This window comes from Carcharhinus amblyrhynchos, chromosome 3 (genome assembly GCF_965287045.1).
Source record: "Carcharhinus amblyrhynchos chromosome 3, sCarAmb.v2.hapA, whole genome shotgun sequence".
NCBI classification, from domain to species: domain Eukaryota; kingdom Metazoa; phylum Chordata; class Chondrichthyes; order Carcharhiniformes; family Carcharhinidae; genus Carcharhinus; species Carcharhinus amblyrhynchos.
The window spans coordinates 52096521-52118457 of NC_137326.1; the positions used below are offsets into that span (position 1 = coordinate 52096521).

General features: G+C 37.5%; 1 protein-coding gene across 1 annotated transcript in view; it reads left to right on the top strand.

The window, feature by feature from the left end:
• Positions 1-21937, top strand: part of edem1 (ER degradation enhancer, mannosidase alpha-like 1) — a 36995-nt gene that overhangs the window by 5676 nt on the left and 9382 nt on the right. The window contains exons 2-9 of the mRNA XM_080184046.1: positions 1214-1286; positions 9105-9208; positions 10183-10354; positions 12126-12309; positions 14755-14929; positions 19809-19929; positions 20016-20186; positions 21758-21831. Of these exons, the coding sequence (XP_080040172.1) occupies positions 1214-1286; positions 9105-9208; positions 10183-10354; positions 12126-12309; positions 14755-14929; positions 19809-19929; positions 20016-20186; positions 21758-21831 (1074 nt within the window). The remainder of the gene's footprint in view (positions 1-1213; positions 1287-9104; positions 9209-10182; positions 10355-12125; positions 12310-14754; positions 14930-19808; positions 19930-20015; positions 20187-21757; positions 21832-21937) is intronic.

Here is a 21937-nt window from a genome sequence, read left to right on the forward strand (position 1 = left end):
CCATCGGAATAAATTTCTGCTGAGCACCAAGAAAGATCTCCTTAAAGATCCTCCACTGCTCCTCAGCAGACCTACCTTCCAACGCGCTCCCCCAGTCCACATTCGCCAATTCTTCTCTCATCCTACTGTACTCCCCTCTATTCAAACAAAGGACGCGTGTCCGGGAACCCACTTTCTCCTCCTCCATCTGCAACAGAAACTCCACCATACAATGATCACTCTCCCCAAGAGGATCCTTCACCTGTCTTGCTAAATTCATTTGGTTTCTCCACAGATGCTACCTGAATTTCTTCCAGCATCTGCAGTACTTTGATTTTCAGTAACTATTTACGGATTTCACTTCATAAATCCACTTAAATGTGGCTATGGGTTGAATGGAGTATTTTGAAAATCGCATTTAATATTACCATGCGTTCCCACAGTTTAGAAAGGATTGATAATGTTCAGACATCCACAGTGAAAATTCTTGCATGTTTGTTTAATGATGTGTCGCAGAAACAGAGTTAGCACTTTATTCCCACTCACACACACCCCCTCCCCCCCCGGCCAACAGAGCACTCTATCCGACGTTTTGCATGGTAACTTGAAGTATTTTCTATACAAGAGAACTTAATTCTCAGGTCGTCTTAGTTTGTGTGTTATTACAGTTAAGCAAAGTATTGGATTTCTGTGTGCCTACATACGCAAGTCCTTAATTTATGTTACATTGCAGATCATCTTTAAATAAAAGCTACTCCTTATGATCTTTAGCATCAATTGTGATAGATTGCAGGCATATCATCTTACAACATAGGCAGTGGGAGTAGCCATAGGGTATTCTGCCATTATGAGCTTACTCTGTTAGTCACTAAAATCATGGCTGATTCTATGGCTCAACTCTACCTTCCCAACTTTGGTATCTCATTGTAGCTGTCAACAAAAGTAAGCTCTTCTGCTTCTTTCCTCTTGAACCCCTGAGGATTTTGTGCTGACACTAGTGGAGATTTAGGTTTTGAAAACAGTTTTCATGTAGTTGATTAAAGTTAGTCCAGCTCCATTCTGCTAGCTTGCAGAACTCTGAACAGGTTACAAAATGTTTGCCACAGAAGTTCTCACGGAGGAGACGTGACAATTTTCTTGGTATTGATGACTGACTCCTTTCCTAATCCCAATTGGAAATAAATTGGGTTAATTTTGCTTTTGGAACTGTTAATTGATTTTGTTTTCCTTCTAGTTCAAACATAAACATTAATGACGTCCTTGGGAACTATTCTTTAACACTGATCGATGCACTTGATACACTAGCGGTGAGTAACAGATGTTTAGTAACTTGGCTTGGTAGATCTTGACATTCTTTTTATTAAGTGTTTACTGTGGTTTTGCAAGATTTTTGATTTTTCCAAAGTAATTTTATTTGGAACCTTATATTTTTGCTTGGAAAGATCTTCTATAATCTGTTTCAGCTATGAGGTTATTTGGAAATTTGTACACTGGGTTTAAATCTTCTAAAATTCATTATCCAGACTTTTCATCATCCTATTTTTTTCACCAAAAAATTTCTGGTTGTACATATCCCTGGCAACAGTCTTGGTCACTGTATTTGATCAGTAAGCAAGATTGCTTTAATCAAACTGTTTCTCTGTGATCATGAAATTCTGCATAAATGAATGGTGACTTTGACACCTCAACATCATAGGTTAGCAGTGTCTCAGTTAGAATTCAATGACCCAGAAATTGCTGAAAAGACAATATGTTCATGTTCCAGCCTTGATTGGCGCATAATTTACAACAAAGAGGAGGTGCATCCTGAGTCCCAATTACCCATTAACTGCTGAATAACTTGCATCATTCCCTCTTGCAAGATGACCATCTTTATAAGCTCTCCAGCATGTAATTGCTGGATTTGCAGTAAGTGGGAATTAATATTGCCACTGCCATTAAAGACTGATGATTCATATCATAAACCAAGCCTGTCACACCATGGCACTCAACCTTGGAGACTTGGACAGAAAAAATATAGTTTGCGTGTTTTCTCTCGCATCTGATGGTTTGTTCCTAGAAATTTTTAACTTCATCTTTCTTCGCAATATCTTTATACTAGTCTTTGCCATCCACATTCCTATTTGCGACAGAAGGCAGTCATTTTCACGGCAAATCTGTTTTGGTACTCTCTCAAATTAGATTTATTACTGAAAATAATTTGGGGTTACAGAACATGAATAAAAATGTGTTCCACAGACTAATCCTTCTGTTTATGCCTTAACTTCTCAAGGGCCAATACAACAATTTCCAAACTCAACATGACCACATTCTCTTCTGTTTTTCTTTTTCTTTCTCATTTCTCTTCACTTTCTTTCCCCTTTTTCTTTATTATCTCTTTTTTCCTCTGTCTTTAAATTTCATTGGTTAAAAAATGTATTCATACCAGACATTCACGAGACCCCAGATGTGTTGTGGTGTTATCAGTTTTGCAGTGCAGTAAGAAATGATATGATCTTGAGTGAAATTAAAAGTTTGATTCATGGTGCTTGTTGTGAATTGTACTGCTGCAGCTAAGAGTGTACAAATTAACAGGAAATCCTTTTAGTTTCAGTTATTATTTGCATTAATTGTGTAACATTAAGATATACAGTATCTCTTTGAAGTTACAGTTGTAGAAAGTGTGTACATTATGAAGGTGACCTAAATTTGGAACAGACTAGGTAGACTTAAGTCTTTCTCTTTTTTATAATGCTGTTGTGTTTTAACTCAACTAGAATTACTTCCTTTTAATTTAAATTTTTTCTTTTGGTAAGACAAATTTGGTTGTGGTAGGAATTTATTGTATTCATCCTTTAAAGAAAAGCGATTACGTTAAAATGTTACTCTTTTCATAACTGTGGATGTGCTTGTGGTTTTAAGGTTTGGCCAATTGAATTATGCCATGCAAACAAGTGTTTTCCTTTGTTGCATGTCTCAGCACTTGATGCAATAAAGGCCACTTTGATAGAGTGCAAGTTCATTTAATTTCCTACTGAGCAACTTCATTCCTGTAGCTGTTCTCATGTAGACCAGTGCCCAGAGGCATTGAAAAGCCCCAGCAGAAGCTTAGCAGTAAATTCTCTCAAGTAGGATACAGCTCCTACTTAATGCTTCCATAGCGTGCTCTCTCCGTCTATTGTAGTCAAGTAGAGGCAATGAAAGTTGCATCTTTTAAGAAGCTTTCTTTAACATCCCATGTGACATTTGTGCTGTGTCATGAAGTGTTAAAATTAGATTGTATTGTCTCCTTGCCTCATTCTGCATAGCACCAGATCTTGGCTGCGTGTCCATGACTTCATATCACCAGCCCTTGTAGCAGATCTTGGTGTACAGCTAATTCCTTGCAATTAATCACAAAAGAAATTATAGTCACCATGTCACAGCCACATTTACCTGCATATTAATTGGGTGGCATTGATTACCTTATTTACCATCATTTACATTAGAGGTGCTGTAATATTTGTGACAGAAGCTGAGAAATCATTTGCAATTTGCTGCAATTCCTTCTGAGTGAACGTTGCAAGAAACAAGATTTTTGAAATAAAATGTCTTGATGAAATCATTTTGAAATTTCTTTGCATTTGGAGGGACAGGTTGGAGGTTGAGGAGGAAGCAAACATGCATACTTAAAGGATAGAGAAATTATAATTGAGGTCGTAGTCTTGCAATGATGAGGTTCTAATGAATACTAATATGAACTTTCAGTGAATTGACTGTATAATTTAAGGTGCAAATGTGGAATACTAAGAATGTAAGAATATACACCCAGAAACTGCCAAATGGATATCATTGTATCTACAATGCAAAATTCTTTTAAAAATGTAACTAATTAGATTGAATGTCAAATGAATAAATTGTCTCCTTTTGTATGGATTTGTTCTCTTGTTCCCAGTGATGGGGCCACAGTATTGCATATTGTATGTATGCAATGTATATATTCATCCATGTATAAACCTTCCTCAAACAATTCTTGATCATCTGCTAATTTGCATTAAGTGATTAGTAATAATTTTACAATGCATCTATTGGAATTGAGAATTTCTAAGTACCAGACAGATCTAAAACTGTGAACTTTGCAGAATTGTACTATTGTTGAATTGTTCCAAAGATGTTTATCCTTTGTGGTAATGTAAAAAGATAGTTAGCGACATTTACCCTTTTGACTAATTAAATAGTGGCAAGCTGCAGTTAGACACAACTTGTTTGATGCTAGTAGCTGCAGAGACCTAGTATTTTATGACAGCTTGTTGGTTTCACTGTGGAAACATAAATGGATAAAGTACTAGCAGGATAGTCAGTCCAGTATTGCCCTCCTGAAACAAATTGTTATAAGACCAGAGTTGATCTTGGACCACTTGGATGGAATCCCAGTATTTGAGTTGGATATGCCATTCAATTTGATGTGTTGACTTTAAAAAGTAGTTTGTGTTCCCTGGATATGCTTAAAACATGTCAGCTTTACCATCTAGGAATTTAGCACTGGGTTTACATGGGACTAAAAACGACAGCTCTCCTGGTTTCGAGTATGATTTAGAAGGAGGAGGTATGTGAGCTGGCACTGCTGGATTAGAGTAGATTCTGTAAAAATCAGTGATAAAAGCATCAATATTTTATGCAAACTTTGTGATAAACTGATATCGTTATGCACAAGTATTGTACAAAAATTAGCATTCAGTCATGGTTGCTCCAGTAACAGTGCCACATTGACAGCTGCAACCAGCATGGAGAACATTGCTTATTTCTTTTGTTACACCATCGAATAAAACGGTTATTAACAAGAAAAATTAACAACATATATGACAAGAAGTTAGAATTCAGTACAAATAACAGAAAATAGTTCAACTTGTACTGTTCCTTTTATCTCAGCAATATTCTGTCCGGCATACTTTCTCAACACCATGGCTTGAGCTAGCTCAGTTTCAAACAGTTTTTTCTTCCGGTGGACCTGTGAACGTTCACTAGATGCTGTTCCTTCCTTTGATATCTGTGAGACACACACAAAAACCGCAGTGTAATGTCACTGTTTCATAACTTCACAGCAAACTCATCAGTTCCCCAAACTCACTTTCCCTGCAGTCTGCAGGATTTCTTCCTTAAATTTAACTTTCTGCCTACACTCTCAGGAATCCACAGACTGAATAATCCTCCTTATTTCATTCTCTGGACCACTGTTGCTTGGCAACAGTATGAGGTTTTTCTATTTTTTATGTTTTAACTTGACTGAACTACTCACCCTTTGATAGTCCATCTATTCAGCAGTAAAAGCTCATTAAAAATGCATACGTACAAACAAAGCTCCAGACTTGCTAGTATCCAACTCCCCAAAACGCTGTGAATCTAGACCCAGATTTTGCCCTCCTTAACAACCAAATACAAAGTCGTTTTAAAATTGTTATACTTTGGCCATTTTAGAAATTTTGATTTGAGTCCTAGACTTAAAGTAACAGTATTTTGACAGAAAGTACTCAGTAATAGAGGGAATTGCAAGATTTACAGTAGCTTGTGACAAATATAGAAGTACCCCTGGTGTGAATCATTTATAGTGGAAGTTTAAAAGTTAAAGTTTATTTATTAGTCCCATTAGGCTTACATTAACACTGCAGTTAATGTGGAATTCCCCCCGTTGCCACATTCAATGCCTGTTCGAGGCAATGCACCTAACTGGCGTGACTTTCAGACTGTGGGAGGAAACCAGAGCACCTGGAGGAAACCCAGCAGGCACAGACTGAACGTGCAAACTCCACACAGACAGTGACCCAAGCCGGAAATCGAACCCTGGCACTGAGAGGCAGCAGTGTTAACCACAACATTAGTCTTCTCTATTGTTCAAACTAAATGTACATTTGAGAACAGGATATCTTCAGTTTGGTTCATGAGAAAAAGATAAACTGGTTCCTTATTCAGTGCTTTTACTTGTTAAAATTGCATGCTCTTTGAGAGCCTGAATACTTGGTAAAAAAAAATTAAATTCTTAAATGCAAGAAGAGGTTTGTGACATTCTCAATAGGATGGCAGTTGAGTGTGTTTGCTGCATATACTAACAGTGATTCTGATTTGATTTATTATTGTGACGTATTAGTACACAGTGGAAAGTATTGTTTCTTGCATTCTATACAAACAAAGCATACAGTTCATAGAGAAGGAAAGGAGACTGCAGAATGTAGTGTTACAGTCATAGCTAGGGTGAGTTTTTAATTAGACTAGCATAAGTGAAGATCAAAAATGTGCATTTGTACGTGTAAAGTTAACCGGGTCTTTTGTACCTATCATGCTTCAGTCATGTTACACTGATATACTGGACTCTTGTCTTGGGTCTTTGCTAGATTGTAAGGTTATCCTTTGCTTTCTTATTGGTGCAGTGACTAGTCAGATTACAGCAAAAACTGGTGAGGATAGTTAACTTTTTAATGTCTTGTAATACAACACACTGAATTGGCAGCAGTGCACCCTGAGCATTAGAAACAGCTGTGGTTGAGGCATGTGCCTATCTGAGACCTCAGCAGATTACCAGTGAATAATGTCGAGGGAGTTACAAATGGCCATTATTATTTCACTAGGAAATGCTATTGGAAGGGTCCTTGTCTGCAAAGCACAGTGCACAGAGGAGCAATTGGCACTACTATCCCCAAAAGTAAAGCAAGTCATCAGGAAGTAGCATGCAGCTGCAATAAGACTGAGGCAGAATTGCATGTTTCTTAAACAAACAATGCAGCTGTGAAATCTTGGTCTCAGAAAAAAAACGATGTGAAAGGGCAGAGATCTTTACATTAAGAGATAGGTGACAGAAGTAAAATAGTTACTATAGAACTAACATCGTTGCTCATGGACCTTAATTTAGATGATCAACTGATTGAGGTTTTCTTTATAACATTTGTAGCATCCGTACCTCTTATTTGGCATAACACTTCAACACTTCTTATTCAGGCTTCTTGAAAAGTTTACTTCTAAATATCAGAATAATAATGAGTACTATATTCCTTATTGATTTCCTCTGGTAGAATAACATTTGTAATTTAGTAAGCTTCAGTTTGATCTGCTTGATTTATAACAAGATGCTGGTGGTTGGAAGATTTCGGCTTGAAAGCTTTGTGTGGATTTATACCCAAGCTATGAGAAATATAAGGCTTTGCGTTTTGTTACTGTGGGAAGTTGCCAATAATGTATAAAGTATTAAATATTGGATTTGAAAACATGTTGGATTTTCACAGTAATTTCATTGCAGTGTTAATGTAAGTCTACTTGTAACACAAACTTAAATATTGTGCTTTGTGTCCTTCAAATTTTGTGGTATTCAGGTAAATTTCTTCTCCACAAAAATGTGGATTCAATAACAAGTTTTTCCAGGGCTTTGGGTGAAGATCAGACAGTTAATTGCAATTACCTGCCATCGTAATTTTAAGAAATTGCCACTTAAATTAGACTGATGCTTTGAGGTAGTTAAATGATAAATGATGGCTGCCATAAACTAATGTTTGTTGTGTGAATGTCAGTGCACCATTGGCATTTCTCAATTAGGTGGAACAGTTTCTAAACAAACTGAGCTTTCCCATTTAATTTGATAAAATTACAATTCTGACCAAGATGTATCCAGACTTAAACATTAGTTCCATTTTTTCTCCACAAATGCTGTCAGACCTGTTGAGATTTTCCAGCGTTTTCTGTTTTTGTTTTGGATATCAGCATCAGCAGGAAATTTGTTTTTATAAATTTACAATCTTGTTTCTTGCAGTAGACTAAATTCCAACAAAACTATCCAGATGTTTGTCGACAAATGCCATTTGATAGTTTAACTGGTTGTTCAGAGGTTTTGAAATCCAGTGATGAAAGCTTGATTGTTGAATACTTATTTTTTATATCACAGCTGAATATAGAAAACCTATGGCTATAGTGACTTAGGAAATGGTGTGAATATCTGACCATAGCAGGACCCACTGCCTAAGACCCTTTAGCATAGTAGCCTATGGGGCTGGAAACGGTTTAATGTGTGACATCAGTTGTGAGCTAGACTTGATTAATTGGGTTTTGACAACAAGCCTTCAGCTTTCATGGTCAGATGTATTTTGCTGGTCCACTCATTACTAGAATTTTGAAATGAATTTCACAACTTGCCATTGTGAAAAGTTGGAGTGACAACATAGTGAATTTGTAGCTGGGGCTCAGATAAAGAAAGTGAAATATAGATGTGCACATTGGATATGGCAATTTGAAGTTATACTGTTTCAAAATGCTGAAAAATTGCAAATGTGACACATGGATTTTTGCAGTAATTGTAGTGTTAATGTGAGCTTGTGACACAAATAAACTTTCTAATTTTACTGGGACATATTGTATTCCAAAATCTGCCTTCCAGAAAGTATCTCATTTTTACTTAGAGGTATGTAGATACATTGCAGTCGTGTTCTGTAGACGTATTACTTCACTCTTTAGGGTGCCAGGTTTGTAGAGTTAATATGTGGAGTTTTAGGGCAGACTTCCACCCGCCAGTGCATGCCTGCCTTCTCCAGAATATATAGGCTGGAAATCTGGAGCTAGACTTCCGTCTGTGGCAGTCTAGACTAGCTGGAATATTTTTGGGTGGCTTTTGTTAAATTACCCGGCTTCTGACTGATTTCTCTGAGGCAAGCCCAAGATTGCTATCCCTTTGTGTAGGGAGCAGTGAGAATAAACCCTATTTCCTCCTATGCGAGATTGGATGAAATTCTAACTTGGGGTTATGCCAAGTCAATATTTGTATTCCCCTAATTAATATTTCCTCTTTCTTCTCCCCTTTCTCCATATCCCCAATTCAAATATTATGCTGTATTGGTTGACATGCCTACTTTGATTCTGCTTTCCGCTGTAAATTGTCATATTAAACACAGTGCTAAATTGGAGTTCAAAGGAAGAATGTGTTCAATGGGAATTTATGGCTGGATAATATGAATTATTATGAATGGAATAGTTAAGACCACTTGCCATTTCATACTGTGCATCCTTATTTTGCAACACATCTCATACCATGTTTAAAACATATTCATTTTGCAGCTTTTTCTAATTTCACACTGATTAGTGTGAGGATGTATTTTTAAAAATGAATTTTATACATTATTTGTTTTGCTCTGCAGGTTTTGGGCAATGCTTCAGAATTTAAGAGAGCAGTGAAGCTGGTGACTAGCACAGTCTCTTTTAATAAAGATTCAACCGTGCAAGTCTTCGAGGCAACCATCAGGTGAGCCACAGATCCTCTAATTCTTGTATCTTGAAGATTCTGCTCCATTCAAGAACTCCTTCCTGGTAATCTGTGTTGGGTGAGCAGAGTGTCAAGCTTGTCAATAATGATGAACAAACAAGCCTGGATATGGAGGTGGACCAGTCAGCCCCAAGCCTGTTAGATCATTGCCTTTGCTTCATATTCATAACTATCTTTACTTAAAAGCTTACTCATACAATTCAATTCACCCGGCTTCCACAGCCTTTTGGAGGGAGCAAATTCCTGACTAGAAGAAATGTGGTCAACTTTTGTTTTATTTTTAAAACAACATATTGTCAAATTTCACTGAAATTGCATAAGTTTAATTTTAAAATTATAGCCACTCACTCTGGATTCTCCTCCCCCCCCCCCCCCCCCACCCCCACTAATGCTATCAGATAATTTAATTTAAATGGCTTGATTAGACCGCCCTTTAACCTTTTCAAGAGAACATGCCAAGTTTACACACATTGTCCTCATAATTATAACTTGAAATCATTCTAGACAATCTGCATTGTATGCCTTTCAAAGCCAGTATATATTTTGTGACCTATGGTATAACTCTGTACAGCTGAAATATAACCTCCATTCTCCGTGTCCTAGCCCCTGTGAGATAAAGCTTGACATTCCATTAGTTTTTACATTTTTGTTTCGGCACTCAGTGACTTGCTCACGCTCACCACCTAAGCTCCTGCATTAAGAAATGATCACTTAGGTACTGGAGTGTGCTTCGTAGTAGGGTATCCATGCACAGGAGGGTAGAAAAGCAAATTGAAAATGATGAGGGCTTTTTCCTTATCAGATATATTTTTCTATTCCTTAATTTGTGTTAAATGCTAATTGATTTTTTTTAGATTAAAATTGCAATTAGGTCACCAAATAGCTACTTCCTTTCCTCCTCCAAGAACAGCTATTTCCACCTTGTGCTTGAACAGTGTTTTGTTCCAATGTAGGATTTTGGGAAGCCTGCTATCTGCACATATGATTATCATGGACCCTGCTCAGCCTTTTGGAAACATGACTCCAGATGGTTATGATGATGAGTTACTTCATTTGGCTCGTGACTTGGCTGTGAGATTGCTGCCAGCTTTTGAAAACACCAGTACTGGCATTCCTCACCCTAGGGTATGTGACAGTGTGTTCGGGTTATAAAGTGTTGCTTTCTTTTTCTATCTTTAAAGCATTATAAAATTGTCAAGCATTCCATTACATTGACAAAACTGAAAACTTTGCTCATAATCTGAGTGTTAGATTTGTAGAATTTCATGTCTTTATTATATATTTGTACACAAGTTATAATGGGCTGAGGCATTGGGTTTCCTGTGTACTTGGTGCATCCTTTCTCTTTTCTCCCTCCCACAAATGACATGGTTTATAGTCTTGGTTGTAATGCTTTTTGGAGTCGCTAAACTGAGATTAACATTGCCTCTGGGGAAGTAAAACTGAGGAGTTTTAACTGTTGAAGTTGCATTGGCAACATTTGGGAGCAGGTTGCTTGACTTGGATGCAATGTGAGGAATAGTATATGGATGAGAGGGAGCAGAAATGAAGGCAGACCTGTGGAGAACACGTGTAAAATTCTAAAACACCAGCCACTGGAATTACTTCAAGTTTTCAGGGTAATGTTATAGTTGTTTTTACATTGCCTTAATGGGATGCTTAAAGGTGTTCTATTATTGCAAGTTATTGCATCCCCTCCTGCACCTATGCACACTTCAATATGAACTAGCCATATTTGCTGAGTCTGGTTACTGGCATGACTTGAATGCAGCTCTCTGGCAGCTGTTCTTGCCAATTCCAGTGAAACACGATGACCAAAAGCTAATGGTGTAAACACTTCTCTAAGGCCAATATAAAAATAACTTTCATGTGATAGTGAAGTTGCAGTTAATTTTCTTTTACACAAAAATTCATTGAACATTAACTTCTAAAATGCAATACAGTGCCATCTACTTATCTTGACCTTGATTTGGTCAACATCCTATGTATAATTTAAAAAAGTCAAGATATAATCCCCTTAAGTTCAAAGAAAAAGCTTACTGTTTGTTGACATGAAAGCCTAACTGTATTAAAGGTTTACCACTTTGTTCTATGCCCAACATCTTGGTAAACATCATCTCGATTCCTGTAATCCAAGCGTACACAGTATTCAATACCCAACCTTGGCTGGCACACCCCTTAATGCAGTTCGACTAAGAACATTGTCCCAGCTCCTGTGCCAAATCTGTGCTTCACAGATTCCTACTAGGGGCTTTTTCTTTTTATAAGGTTTCTTTTTATTATATCCTTCACAAACTCAGATAATTTACACTGATAGCTTCACATCAGTTTAAAAAAAGAAATTGCTTCTGTTCAACGATCCTTGAAATATTGACATAAGCTGAAAGGGCTGCAGATGCGAGCAATATTTTAAATGAGTTAAATATTGAAGTGTAGGATTTCAGAATTGTTCAAGCTGCACCTAAAGAAGTTATTTGTCAATTTGTGGCTCTTTAAAATTGCATTTTAAGTTGCATTATCTTGATTGTCTTTTAAAGGCATGCAGATTAAAAATTGTTCCTGCTTTATTGAAAGGTATTCAGTCAGAAATGAGCAATGTGCAGTAGCCACTTCACCAGTAGTAATTACAGCTGAAAAGAGGTAATTTTACTTCATGCTGATGTGAGAAAAGACATGGTAAAATATATTAAGAGTTTGTCACAGATGAATGAACTACCATTGCTCATTCAAGTGGAACATGGCAGAGAGAAAGAAGCTCATTCAAACTGAAACAAGCCAAAAATTCTTGAAAGTATTGTGGTGGTTTAATTCCCCAGTGATCTTGAATTTATTTTGCAGCATGCCAAGGCACGAAGTAAAGAACTCTACCTTTTTTGTTTAAAACAAAAATTTGCAGGTGAATCTAAAGAAAGGGGTGCCTTCAACTTGTCTTAATGAAACCTGCACTGCTGGAGCTGGCTCTCTGCTTGTGGAGTTTGGAATCCTGAGCCGCCTCATTGGGGATTCTACATTTGAGTGGGTAGCTCGCCAAGCTGTGAGAGCCCTTTGGAAACTGAGAAGTGATGAGACGGGATTGCTAGGTACTTAAATGTGTTATTTGGGCTCCCAAGTTACTTGTGAAACTTGACAAAAGCTTCATTTTAGTGCAAAAGCTCGTGATGTAAAATACCAATTAAGATGTTCGTCTAACAGTAACATTTTGATGAGCTGTTTTACGTTAAGAACTCTTTGAAATGTCAAATTGTAACTTGTGCAAGATTGGCTGTAATGTATGTAAACTTTTTATTCAAACTATCATTCTGCATTTCAAAGCTTGGAATGTGGAAGTAGCTGAATCTTTAGATAGCTTTAGTCACCACTACTTCAGTAACTTAAAAGTTACCATGATAATACCACCAGGAATTGGAGATTGATAAACAGGTTGCAATACAAGAAAATGTAGGATCCATTTTGATTTTTGTACCTGAGTACTACAAGAATTTGTCCAGATGTTGGGAATTAGATTGGATTTACTTTAGATTTGTTTTCAGTTCAATGCTCTCCTGAATAATGGGAAAGATTAGGAGCTTGCTGCAAGCATTTTCTCTTATTCAACTCGTCATTGCAAAAATGGCAATTATTTAGTTTTAATGTAGTGTTTTAGCCCATCTGTATGTGGGTTATACAGTAGCACACATAATTTAATGGTGTGTATTTTGGTCTAGATATTCGGGTGAATGAAATAGGGAAAAGAATATCTGATGTAATCTTTGTGGGTAGATCATTTTTCATGAAGTATAACTATTTCCAGTAAATTTCTTTTATTTGGGTTTTAAGGGTGAGCTGCAATGTTGGATCCGCTGTTTTGTAGATTTGAGAGTTACTGCGCTCATGTATTTGAGGAACAGGCCTCAGGTCCACCCTGAGCTACTTATCTTTTAACCTAAGGCTTGCTTTAAATCTAATAGAAAGGCTTACTGTACTTCTGGTGTGCTGCTTCACATTCTGATGTCTTAGTCCCCATTCATGTCAGGAATTCCTCATCTTTTCTGCATCTGATTTGACCACAGGCTTCCCTCTCCAGCTGTATTGTTCTTGCCCACTTCAACCAAAGCCCCTGTCTTCTAGCCACTACCAACAGCATTCTCTCTCTCTCTTCCCCTCCGCCCACCCCCCACACCACAACACACATCACACACTCTCACTCACTCTCCGTGTATCTAATATCCTCATTCACGTCACATGGGATTCAGGAAAATACAGACAGATCACAATGATAAAATGAGTCAAAAAGGTGAATAGTAGGGAATCATAGAAGAAGATAGATAAAAGGAGAGAGAAAATAAGGGGCAAGGCAGAGACAAGGGGAGTGATAGAAAGATTTCCATAAAAAGATAAGTGTAAATAATTATAAATGAGAGAAGTAATAATTACAGGTCTTTAAGCTAAGCAGATACTGAACAAAACAAAGAAATGAATGAAACTTCAATTATTATTAAGAAATTCATTTCTATCATCTGACTCAACAATGCAGTGAGACCCACTAATATAACAGTTTTTGTGGATTGACTCAGGACAATTTTATAATTCAACTCGTTATAAGCACAAGTGTTAAACTCCAACACGCTGATATCAAGGCATCTGATTTTACCAGTTCACTGATTCAGTCACCTTGTGTACATTATCTTTTGGATTGATATGTATTCTCCATCTATATTGGTAATGCAGTGGTGTAAAGTGTCAAAAATGTTTGGCACAAACAGTAGGATCTGGATTCGTATGAATCCAACTATTGTTTTGTGGATTATTGTCCCCTGCTGGATGTTTAATATTTTCCTAATGGAAATGGTCACAAATCAATGCAGAGTTGCTCTTGTGATATTTGGAAGCTTAGAAGCAGATTCAGCTCTGGGCCTTACCTGTAGCTGAGCAATGAGCTTGGTGTTCGTTGCATTTATGAAAAAAAAATTCTTGAGCAATAGCTAAGCTAACTCATGTTTGGAGGATAGCATATTTATTTTCAATAATTGACAAATTAATATACTTTTGGTACTCATGTAATATTGAAGACTGCAGCTTCAGTGTGCATAATATGTATTGAAGCCTTATTCATACAGATCAGCTCTTGGTTAAATTTGATTTGTGAACCAGTTGAAATAACTAATGCCTTCCATACTTGTTCGCTTATGTTCATACATGGTGTAACTTGTACAGTATTTGATTTTTTCATCACACCCTAAATTTATATTTAAAAAAATCTGTACTTTGAACTCTAGGGAGCTGCTTCATTTCTAATTGGCTTTATCTGTCCACCTGGAAGTTTTTACAGCCGCTTTTGAAATTTCTGCACCTTCATAGGGCATACCCTTCATATATTAAAACATCTATTTTAATCAAACAGATCATTTAAAGAGTGTTTCTTTAATGATTGCAAAGCAATGTCTTTAAATGAGATGTGAATTACACTTCTGCTAAAATTTATTGTTTGAGCCTCGATAATTTACTTGAACTCCAGGACATTTAGTTTGCCTTCATTTTTTACACAGGGAATGTGGTAAACATTCAGACTGGACAATGGGTTGGAAAACAAAGTGGATTAGGAGCAGGAATGGATTCGTTTTATGAATATCTTTTGAAATCCTACATACTATTTGGAGAAAGTGAAGATCTGGAGATGTTCAATGCTGCTTATGAAAGCATTCAGAATCATCTGAGGAGAGGGTATGATATCCTTGTAACTACAGCTTATTAGTTCATGGGTAATTCCTATCGTCAGCTGAAGCTTCTGCTAGCCTTGTTATATTTGTGTTATTTAATCATGTACATCTTTGTACCTTATTATTACAGGTTTTCATGCAATTGGAAGTTGTGAAAATTAATGTAATTCTAATAAACAGCTATTTCTGTAATTTTTCTTCCAAAATAACTAATGATTAGGGGGTGGGGGAGGAATGGGTATGAAAATCACCTTAATTAGTTTTTGAGATGCCTCACCAAAAACTCATGTTTGGTTGTATTGTAAATTTGTAATTCAATATTAATTTTAATGGTTTTTCTACCTTCAATGAATAAATTTTGAAAGGGCTTTAATGAAATTTTGAAAAAACACTAATAGAAAATGCAGCTACCTGGAGCAAATTGGTTAGGTTTGTTTAATCAATTCAAGGCAAACTATCTTACTCTTGATTTCCAAAGTTTCCCATTATAGGAAAGTGTTGTCTATTAGGAAGTGTTAACATTATAACCCAGAATCCTTTCGAAAGGATTCGGTACCTATAATGCTTGCATTCTGTGCTACAAAATGCACAGTTGCAGCTTTTTAATTGCAGTAACTTGTATGTGGTTTCAAAAATGGTAACCAAATTGATTGGCTGTGGTTCCATCTATGCAAAACACCTGTCCTGCCTTTGACGACAGCCTCTAGGCCTGTGGAAATTCACTAATTTCAATGTTTTTTTGAGCGCAACAGTAACCAATCCACTAGATGTAATCAAAACTTAAGTCTGCAATCTCCTCAGTAAAATGACTATCTTTTTAAAAAAGATTCTTATGCTGCTTTTTACACAAAATGTGAAATTTGTCTGACAAATTATTTGAAAACATTTACAATGTTGGCATGCAAAACTTGTTTCTTTGCTTGATTTGGTGTTTAAACAGATTACGTTGAAGCAAAAATAATGTAGCACCTGATTGTAGTGGCTGTTATGCCACTTCAATCAGGTGTTGCCTGAATAGAGCTGGAGCTTGTGGGTTTGCTTTGATTTACTTGAATTTCCCTGTTCCATGATTCGTAAGAACTAGGAGCAGGAGTAGGCCATTCAGGCCCTCAAGCCTGCTCCGCCATTCCATAAGATCATGGCTGATCTTTTTGTGGACTCAATTCCGCTTGCCTGCCTGCTCCCCAAAGCCCTTAATTTCTTTACTGTTCAAATATTTATCTATCCTTGCCTTAAAAACACTGAGATAACCTCAACTGTTCCACTGGGCAGGGAATTCCCTGGATTCACAACCCTTTTGGTTGAAGAAGTTCCTTTTCAACTCAGCCCTAAATCTGTTCCCCTTTATTTTGAGGTCATGTCCATCTAGTTCTAGTTTCACCTGCCAGTGGAAACAATCTGAGTCTATCGTACCTATCTCTTCATATGTTTCTATAAGACCTCTGCTCATTCATCTGAAAGCCAACCCTCTAAACTCCAGTATCAACCTAATGAATCTCCTCTGTTCCCTCTCCAGTGCCACTAATCCTTTCTCAACTAAGGAAACCGAAACTGTACACAATACTCCAAGTGTGGCCTCATCAGCACCTTAACAGCTGTAACATAACCTCGCTGTTTTTAAACTCCATCCCTCTAGCAATGAAGGACAAAATTCCATTTGCCTTAATTACCTGCTCCACCTGCAAACTAACTTCTTGTGATTCATGCACAAGGACACTATTTAAATAGATCATTGTGCTGTTATTTCTATCAAAACAGATGACCTCATTTACCAACATTGTACTCCATCTGCCAGACCCTCGCCCACTCACTTAGACTATGTATATCCCTTTGCAGACTCTGTGTCCTCTGCATACTTTGCCCTACCACTCACCTTAGTGTCATCTGTGAATTTTCACACACTACACTTGGTCCCAACTTCAAGTCATCTATGTAAGTCATAAACAATTGCGTTTGCAATACTGATCCCTGAGGCACATCGTTAGTCACTGATCACCAACCAGAAAACATCTATTTATTCCCACTCTTTGCTTTCTGTTAGTTAACCAACCTTCTATCCATGCTAATACAATACTCGTAACACCATGCACCTTTATTGTGTGCAGCAGCCATTGGTGTGGCACCTTGTCAAATGCCTTCTGGAAATCCAGGTACACCACATCCACAAGTTACCCATTGTCCACTGTGCATGTAATGTTCTGAAGGAATTCCACTAAATCAAACGTGACCTGCCCTTCATGAACCCATGCTGCGTCTTCCCAATGGGACAATTTATATTCAGATGTCTCGCTGTTTTGTCCTTAATAGTTTCAAACATTTTCCCTACTACAGAAGTTAAGCAAACCAGTCTATAGTTACCCACCTTTTGTCTACCTCCTTTTTGAAACAGTGGCGTCAAACTTGCTGTTTTCTAATCTGCGGGAATCACCCCAGAGTCCAGCAAATTTTGGTAAATAGTGCATTTGCTACTTCTCCGCCATCCCTGGGTTACATTCCATCAGGGCCAGGAGACTTATCTACCTTTAGCCCCATTAGCTTGCCCAGCACTAACTCTTTAGTGATGACAGTTTCTAGGTCCTCATCTCCCATAGCCACCTTGTCACCAATTTTTGGCATGTTATTTGTGTCTTCCTCTGTGAAGACTGACACCAAAATACCTGTTCAATGCTTTAACCATTTCCAGTTATTACATCCCCCTTCTCATCTTCTAAAGGACCAATGTTTACTTTAGCCACTCTTTCGTTTTATATATTTGTAGAAATGTTTGCTATCTGTTTTTATACTGAGCTAGTTTTCTCTCATCCATCTTTTTCTTTATAACTTTTTTGTGGCCTTCTGTCGACCTTTAAAGTTTTCTCAATCCTCTTGTTTCCCACTAATCTTTGCCACTTTGCATTTTCTTTCAATTTGATACCCTCCTTTATTTCCTTAGATATCCATGGCTGTGTATCTGTTTTCCTACTGTCCTCATCACCGGTATATACTTTTGCTGAGCACTGTGAAAAATCGCTTTGAATGTCCTCCACTGTTCCTCAGTTGTCCCACCATAAAGTTTTTGCTCCCAGTCTAAAGTAGCCAACTCCTTCCTTAACCCATTGTAGTCTCTGTTGTTTAAACACAAGACATCGGTATTGGATTTTACCTTCTCACGATGCATCTGTATTTTAAGTTCAGTCATACTGTGATCGCTCCTACCGAGAGGATCCCTAACTGTAAGATCATTAATTATTCCTGTCTCATTACACAGGACCAGATCTAGGATAGCTTGCTCCCTCGAAGGTTCCATTACATACTGTTCAAGGAAGCTATTGTGAATGCATTCTATGAATTCCTCCTCAAGGCTGCCTTGACTGACCTGGTTTGACCAATCGACATGTTGATTAAAATCCCCCATGATGATTGCTGTACCAGTTTTACGTGCAGTTGTTTCTTTTATTTCTCACCTCACCATGATATTGTTTGGTGCTCTATAGTGAAAAGAAACAATGCTTTTCATTGTATGTTAACATGTGGCAATAATAAATCAAATTGAAGACTACACCTATCAGTGACTTTTTCTCACTTTCTAATTTCCACCAAATGGATTCAACCTTGTTTTCCATAGAATCTATATCATCTCTCACCACCGCCCTGATGTTATCCTTAAATAACAGAGCTACATCACCTCCCTTACCTTCTAGTCTGTCCTTGGAACAGTCTGATACTCCTGGATATTTAACTCCCAGTTGTGACCATCCTGAAGCCATGTCTGTTGATGTCTGGCCATCAAATCTTACTCATTCACGATGATTTGTGTTGTCAATTCATTTACCTTGTTCCAAATGCTACGAGCATTCAGAAAAAGTGACCTTATGTTTGTTTTTGTATCTTTTTGAATCTTAACACCTCCATTAATAACATCTCCTGAGTTCTCCTTTTTTTCCCTGATTTTCAATGTAGTTAAAGCCTCCTCCCTTTATGCTAACATGCTGCTTTTTCCACTAACCGTTAGATTTCCCATAGTTTTACTCTTACCTTCCTCCAACTTGCTAGTTTAAAGTCCTTGTGACCACCCTATTTATCCTTTTTGATACAATAGCCATGTTTCTGCATTTTGCCACAAGTAGACTAGTTGTGAGTGCAGTTCTAGCATTTTCAACCTTTTCTCCTAGAAGCATGTTCTAGCTTTGATAATTTGTCAAGTGGGGACCAATCAGCATATTTCACTTTCTGCTCATGAAGTAAAATTACCAGTGTACTGCAGGAGTGGTGAAATTAAATGAGCCAGTAATTACTGCAAAGCCTTCCCTGAGATTTTCTATGTTCCTTTGATAAATGCAACGTTGCGGGGAGGGGGGGTGGTGTAGGTAGGTACGTACGTACTATGTGTAAACTTTCATGTGATTTGTACTGACAGCAAAGAAATGTGATGGATGTCTGAAATCCTTGTGGGCATATTTGGCTTAAAGGCAACCTGATCCTGAAAATGTGTCTCTTGGGCTTATAATAGCTTATTCTGTCAGTCCACAAAATATGCATATTAGAAAAATGTAGACAGTTGTCAAGAAGAGTTGGATGATTGGTGGATTGCAAACTTGATTTAATCTTGATGCTTTCTGTAGACTATTATTGCCTTGTTAATCTGCCTAGCTCTCTGTGTCATGTTGCAATGAATATTTGCAGCTGTACAGATGGGAATTCTCCGTGTTTGCAAATCGGTCTAACTCAACTTCTGTAAACTATCATAAATTGCCATGTGGTATAGAGTATAGCAACAAATTGGAGTGGAAACAATTGTTATGGAGTGCTAGAATTAATGGACTTATTCAGCTCAACAGTTTATTGTTAATCGTGATTTAGTGCCAGAGCATTGCTATAAATTTGTTATATTTCTTAACATACAGACGCGAAGCTTGTAATGAGGGAGAGGGAGATCCTCCACTCTACGTTAATGTGAATATGTTTAATGGCCAACTGATGAACACGTGGATTGATTCACTCCAGGCTTTTTTCCCTGGCCTTCAGGTGAATTCATTGATTTTAAATTTGTAATTTTTCTTGTCTTTTTATAACCTTCCTGATTTAATATTAGAAGGATCTATTCGTTTTAGGTTTTAACGGGTGATGTCGAAGATGCCATTTGCCTTCATGCCTTTTATTATGCCATATGGAAACGTTTTGGAGCTCTTCCAGAGCGGTATAACTGGCAGCTTCAAGCACCTGATGTGATGTTTTACCCACTAAGGCCTGAATTAGTTGAGTCTACTTATCTGCTGTATCAGGTATGGAACTGGAAATGTATTTAACATTGCCCCCAAACAGGTTACCTCTGCCTTAACCATTCAGTTGAATCCTCTTCCATCCCCAATATCAGTACAAGCTGTGCCAGGTAGGTTCTGATTGGTTTACTGGTATCTTGGGGTTGGAGGAGTATTACAGGATTGTGCTCTACACGGAAACATTTGGGTTTCACCAAGTTGACGCAATATAGATACACTGGCACAGTGATCAGGTGAAGGTCTGAACTCAATCGGCCATTCTTCAAACCTTCCCTCAATACAACCAATTAATTTCATTCTGCACCATCTCTGGATGAATTCAAGGAGTTGCACAATACTTACGAATCTTTTAGACTGATTTTGTTTACTCCAGATTGTATTGCTTGCATAGATATTAAAAAGTTTGGAACTTTCACCATGTAGCACGTGGATAGCACAGTATGGTCAGTTGTGGGATCTTTACTCAGGGTATTCTGTAATTTTAGAATTTCAACTTCCTTACAGAGCAAGAGTTCATCCACTGAGCATAACTCCATGGCTTTGTGGCTGGGCAGTTCAACACTAACACAGGAGTTATCTGCGAACCTTGTGCATTGTAATTTTATTTTTTGGAAGATGGCCAAATTGTTAGAACTGTGGATTAGGCTGACAAATGGTAAATAGATTTATTAGACCATTAATTGGATGTCAATGGAAGCAATGTAGGGTTACAGTAGTTGCAGGTTTAATTATCCTAATTTTATAGGATGGAAAATAACAGTTGTTCAGTACTGACTTTTCCAGGCTTCCAGAGTTTTTGCAGAGGGCCTTTCAGTAATAGCTGCATACCTATGTTGCAGGATTTTCATGTGTAGCTGTATCTGGACGAATGGTTAGTCTGAGCTTCAAGCCTGAACTCCAGGAATTGGGCCTTTGGTCAGTCATAAGAAGTCGCAACTGGATCCTTTGCAGGACGTGGTTTCTACAGTTTTGTACAGTCAGACATGGATTGTTCTGCGTGGGATAGATTTATAGTGCAGAGGAACCTTATTGCATCCCCTTGGAGGACGGTACCCATCTCTTGGTCCAAGTTTTATTTACAGATAATTCTTGTTTATGACAAACCATCTTTGTATTTCCCAATGCATGTCTGTTTGTGACGTCCTCTCAGCTAAATTTAATTAAACTGATCCCATCTAACTGTATATGGGAAATGGTTTGATTTTTTTCAGTTTTAAAGCTAGAACAGGCAGATTATTTATACAAATTCTTTGTTTTCTCACTCATGCTGTGGTGCTGTTCCGCACATGACTTAGTTTTTGGGGGCACTGAACTCAGTCAATGGCAGTATTGTTTTGTCTGAGATCAGCCAACTAGGCACAGACCAGTAACCCTTTTTGATTGTATGGTTTGCTAAGCTACTTTGAAATGTGTTTATTTATTAATGAAGCTTGTGTTATTTCTTGAAAACTAATCTATAAACACAGTATTTAAAACATTCTGCAGTTGATTTTAGGCTGTGGAGCTACCAGCATTGATTGTTTGATCTGATGTCCTCCGTTCCTAAATTACTACTTGCTTTTGTTTGATATTAGGCGACAAAGAATCCTTTCTATTTGCATGTGGGAATGGATATCCTCCAGAGTTTGGAGAAGTACACCAAAGTCAGGTCAGTGCTGAAGTAAAAAAAATTTTAACTTTGTTAGGATGATTTGCTGTCCATTTATTCATAAGTATTAAATTCCAGCGTTGATCCAATTTCTAAAGTTCTAACT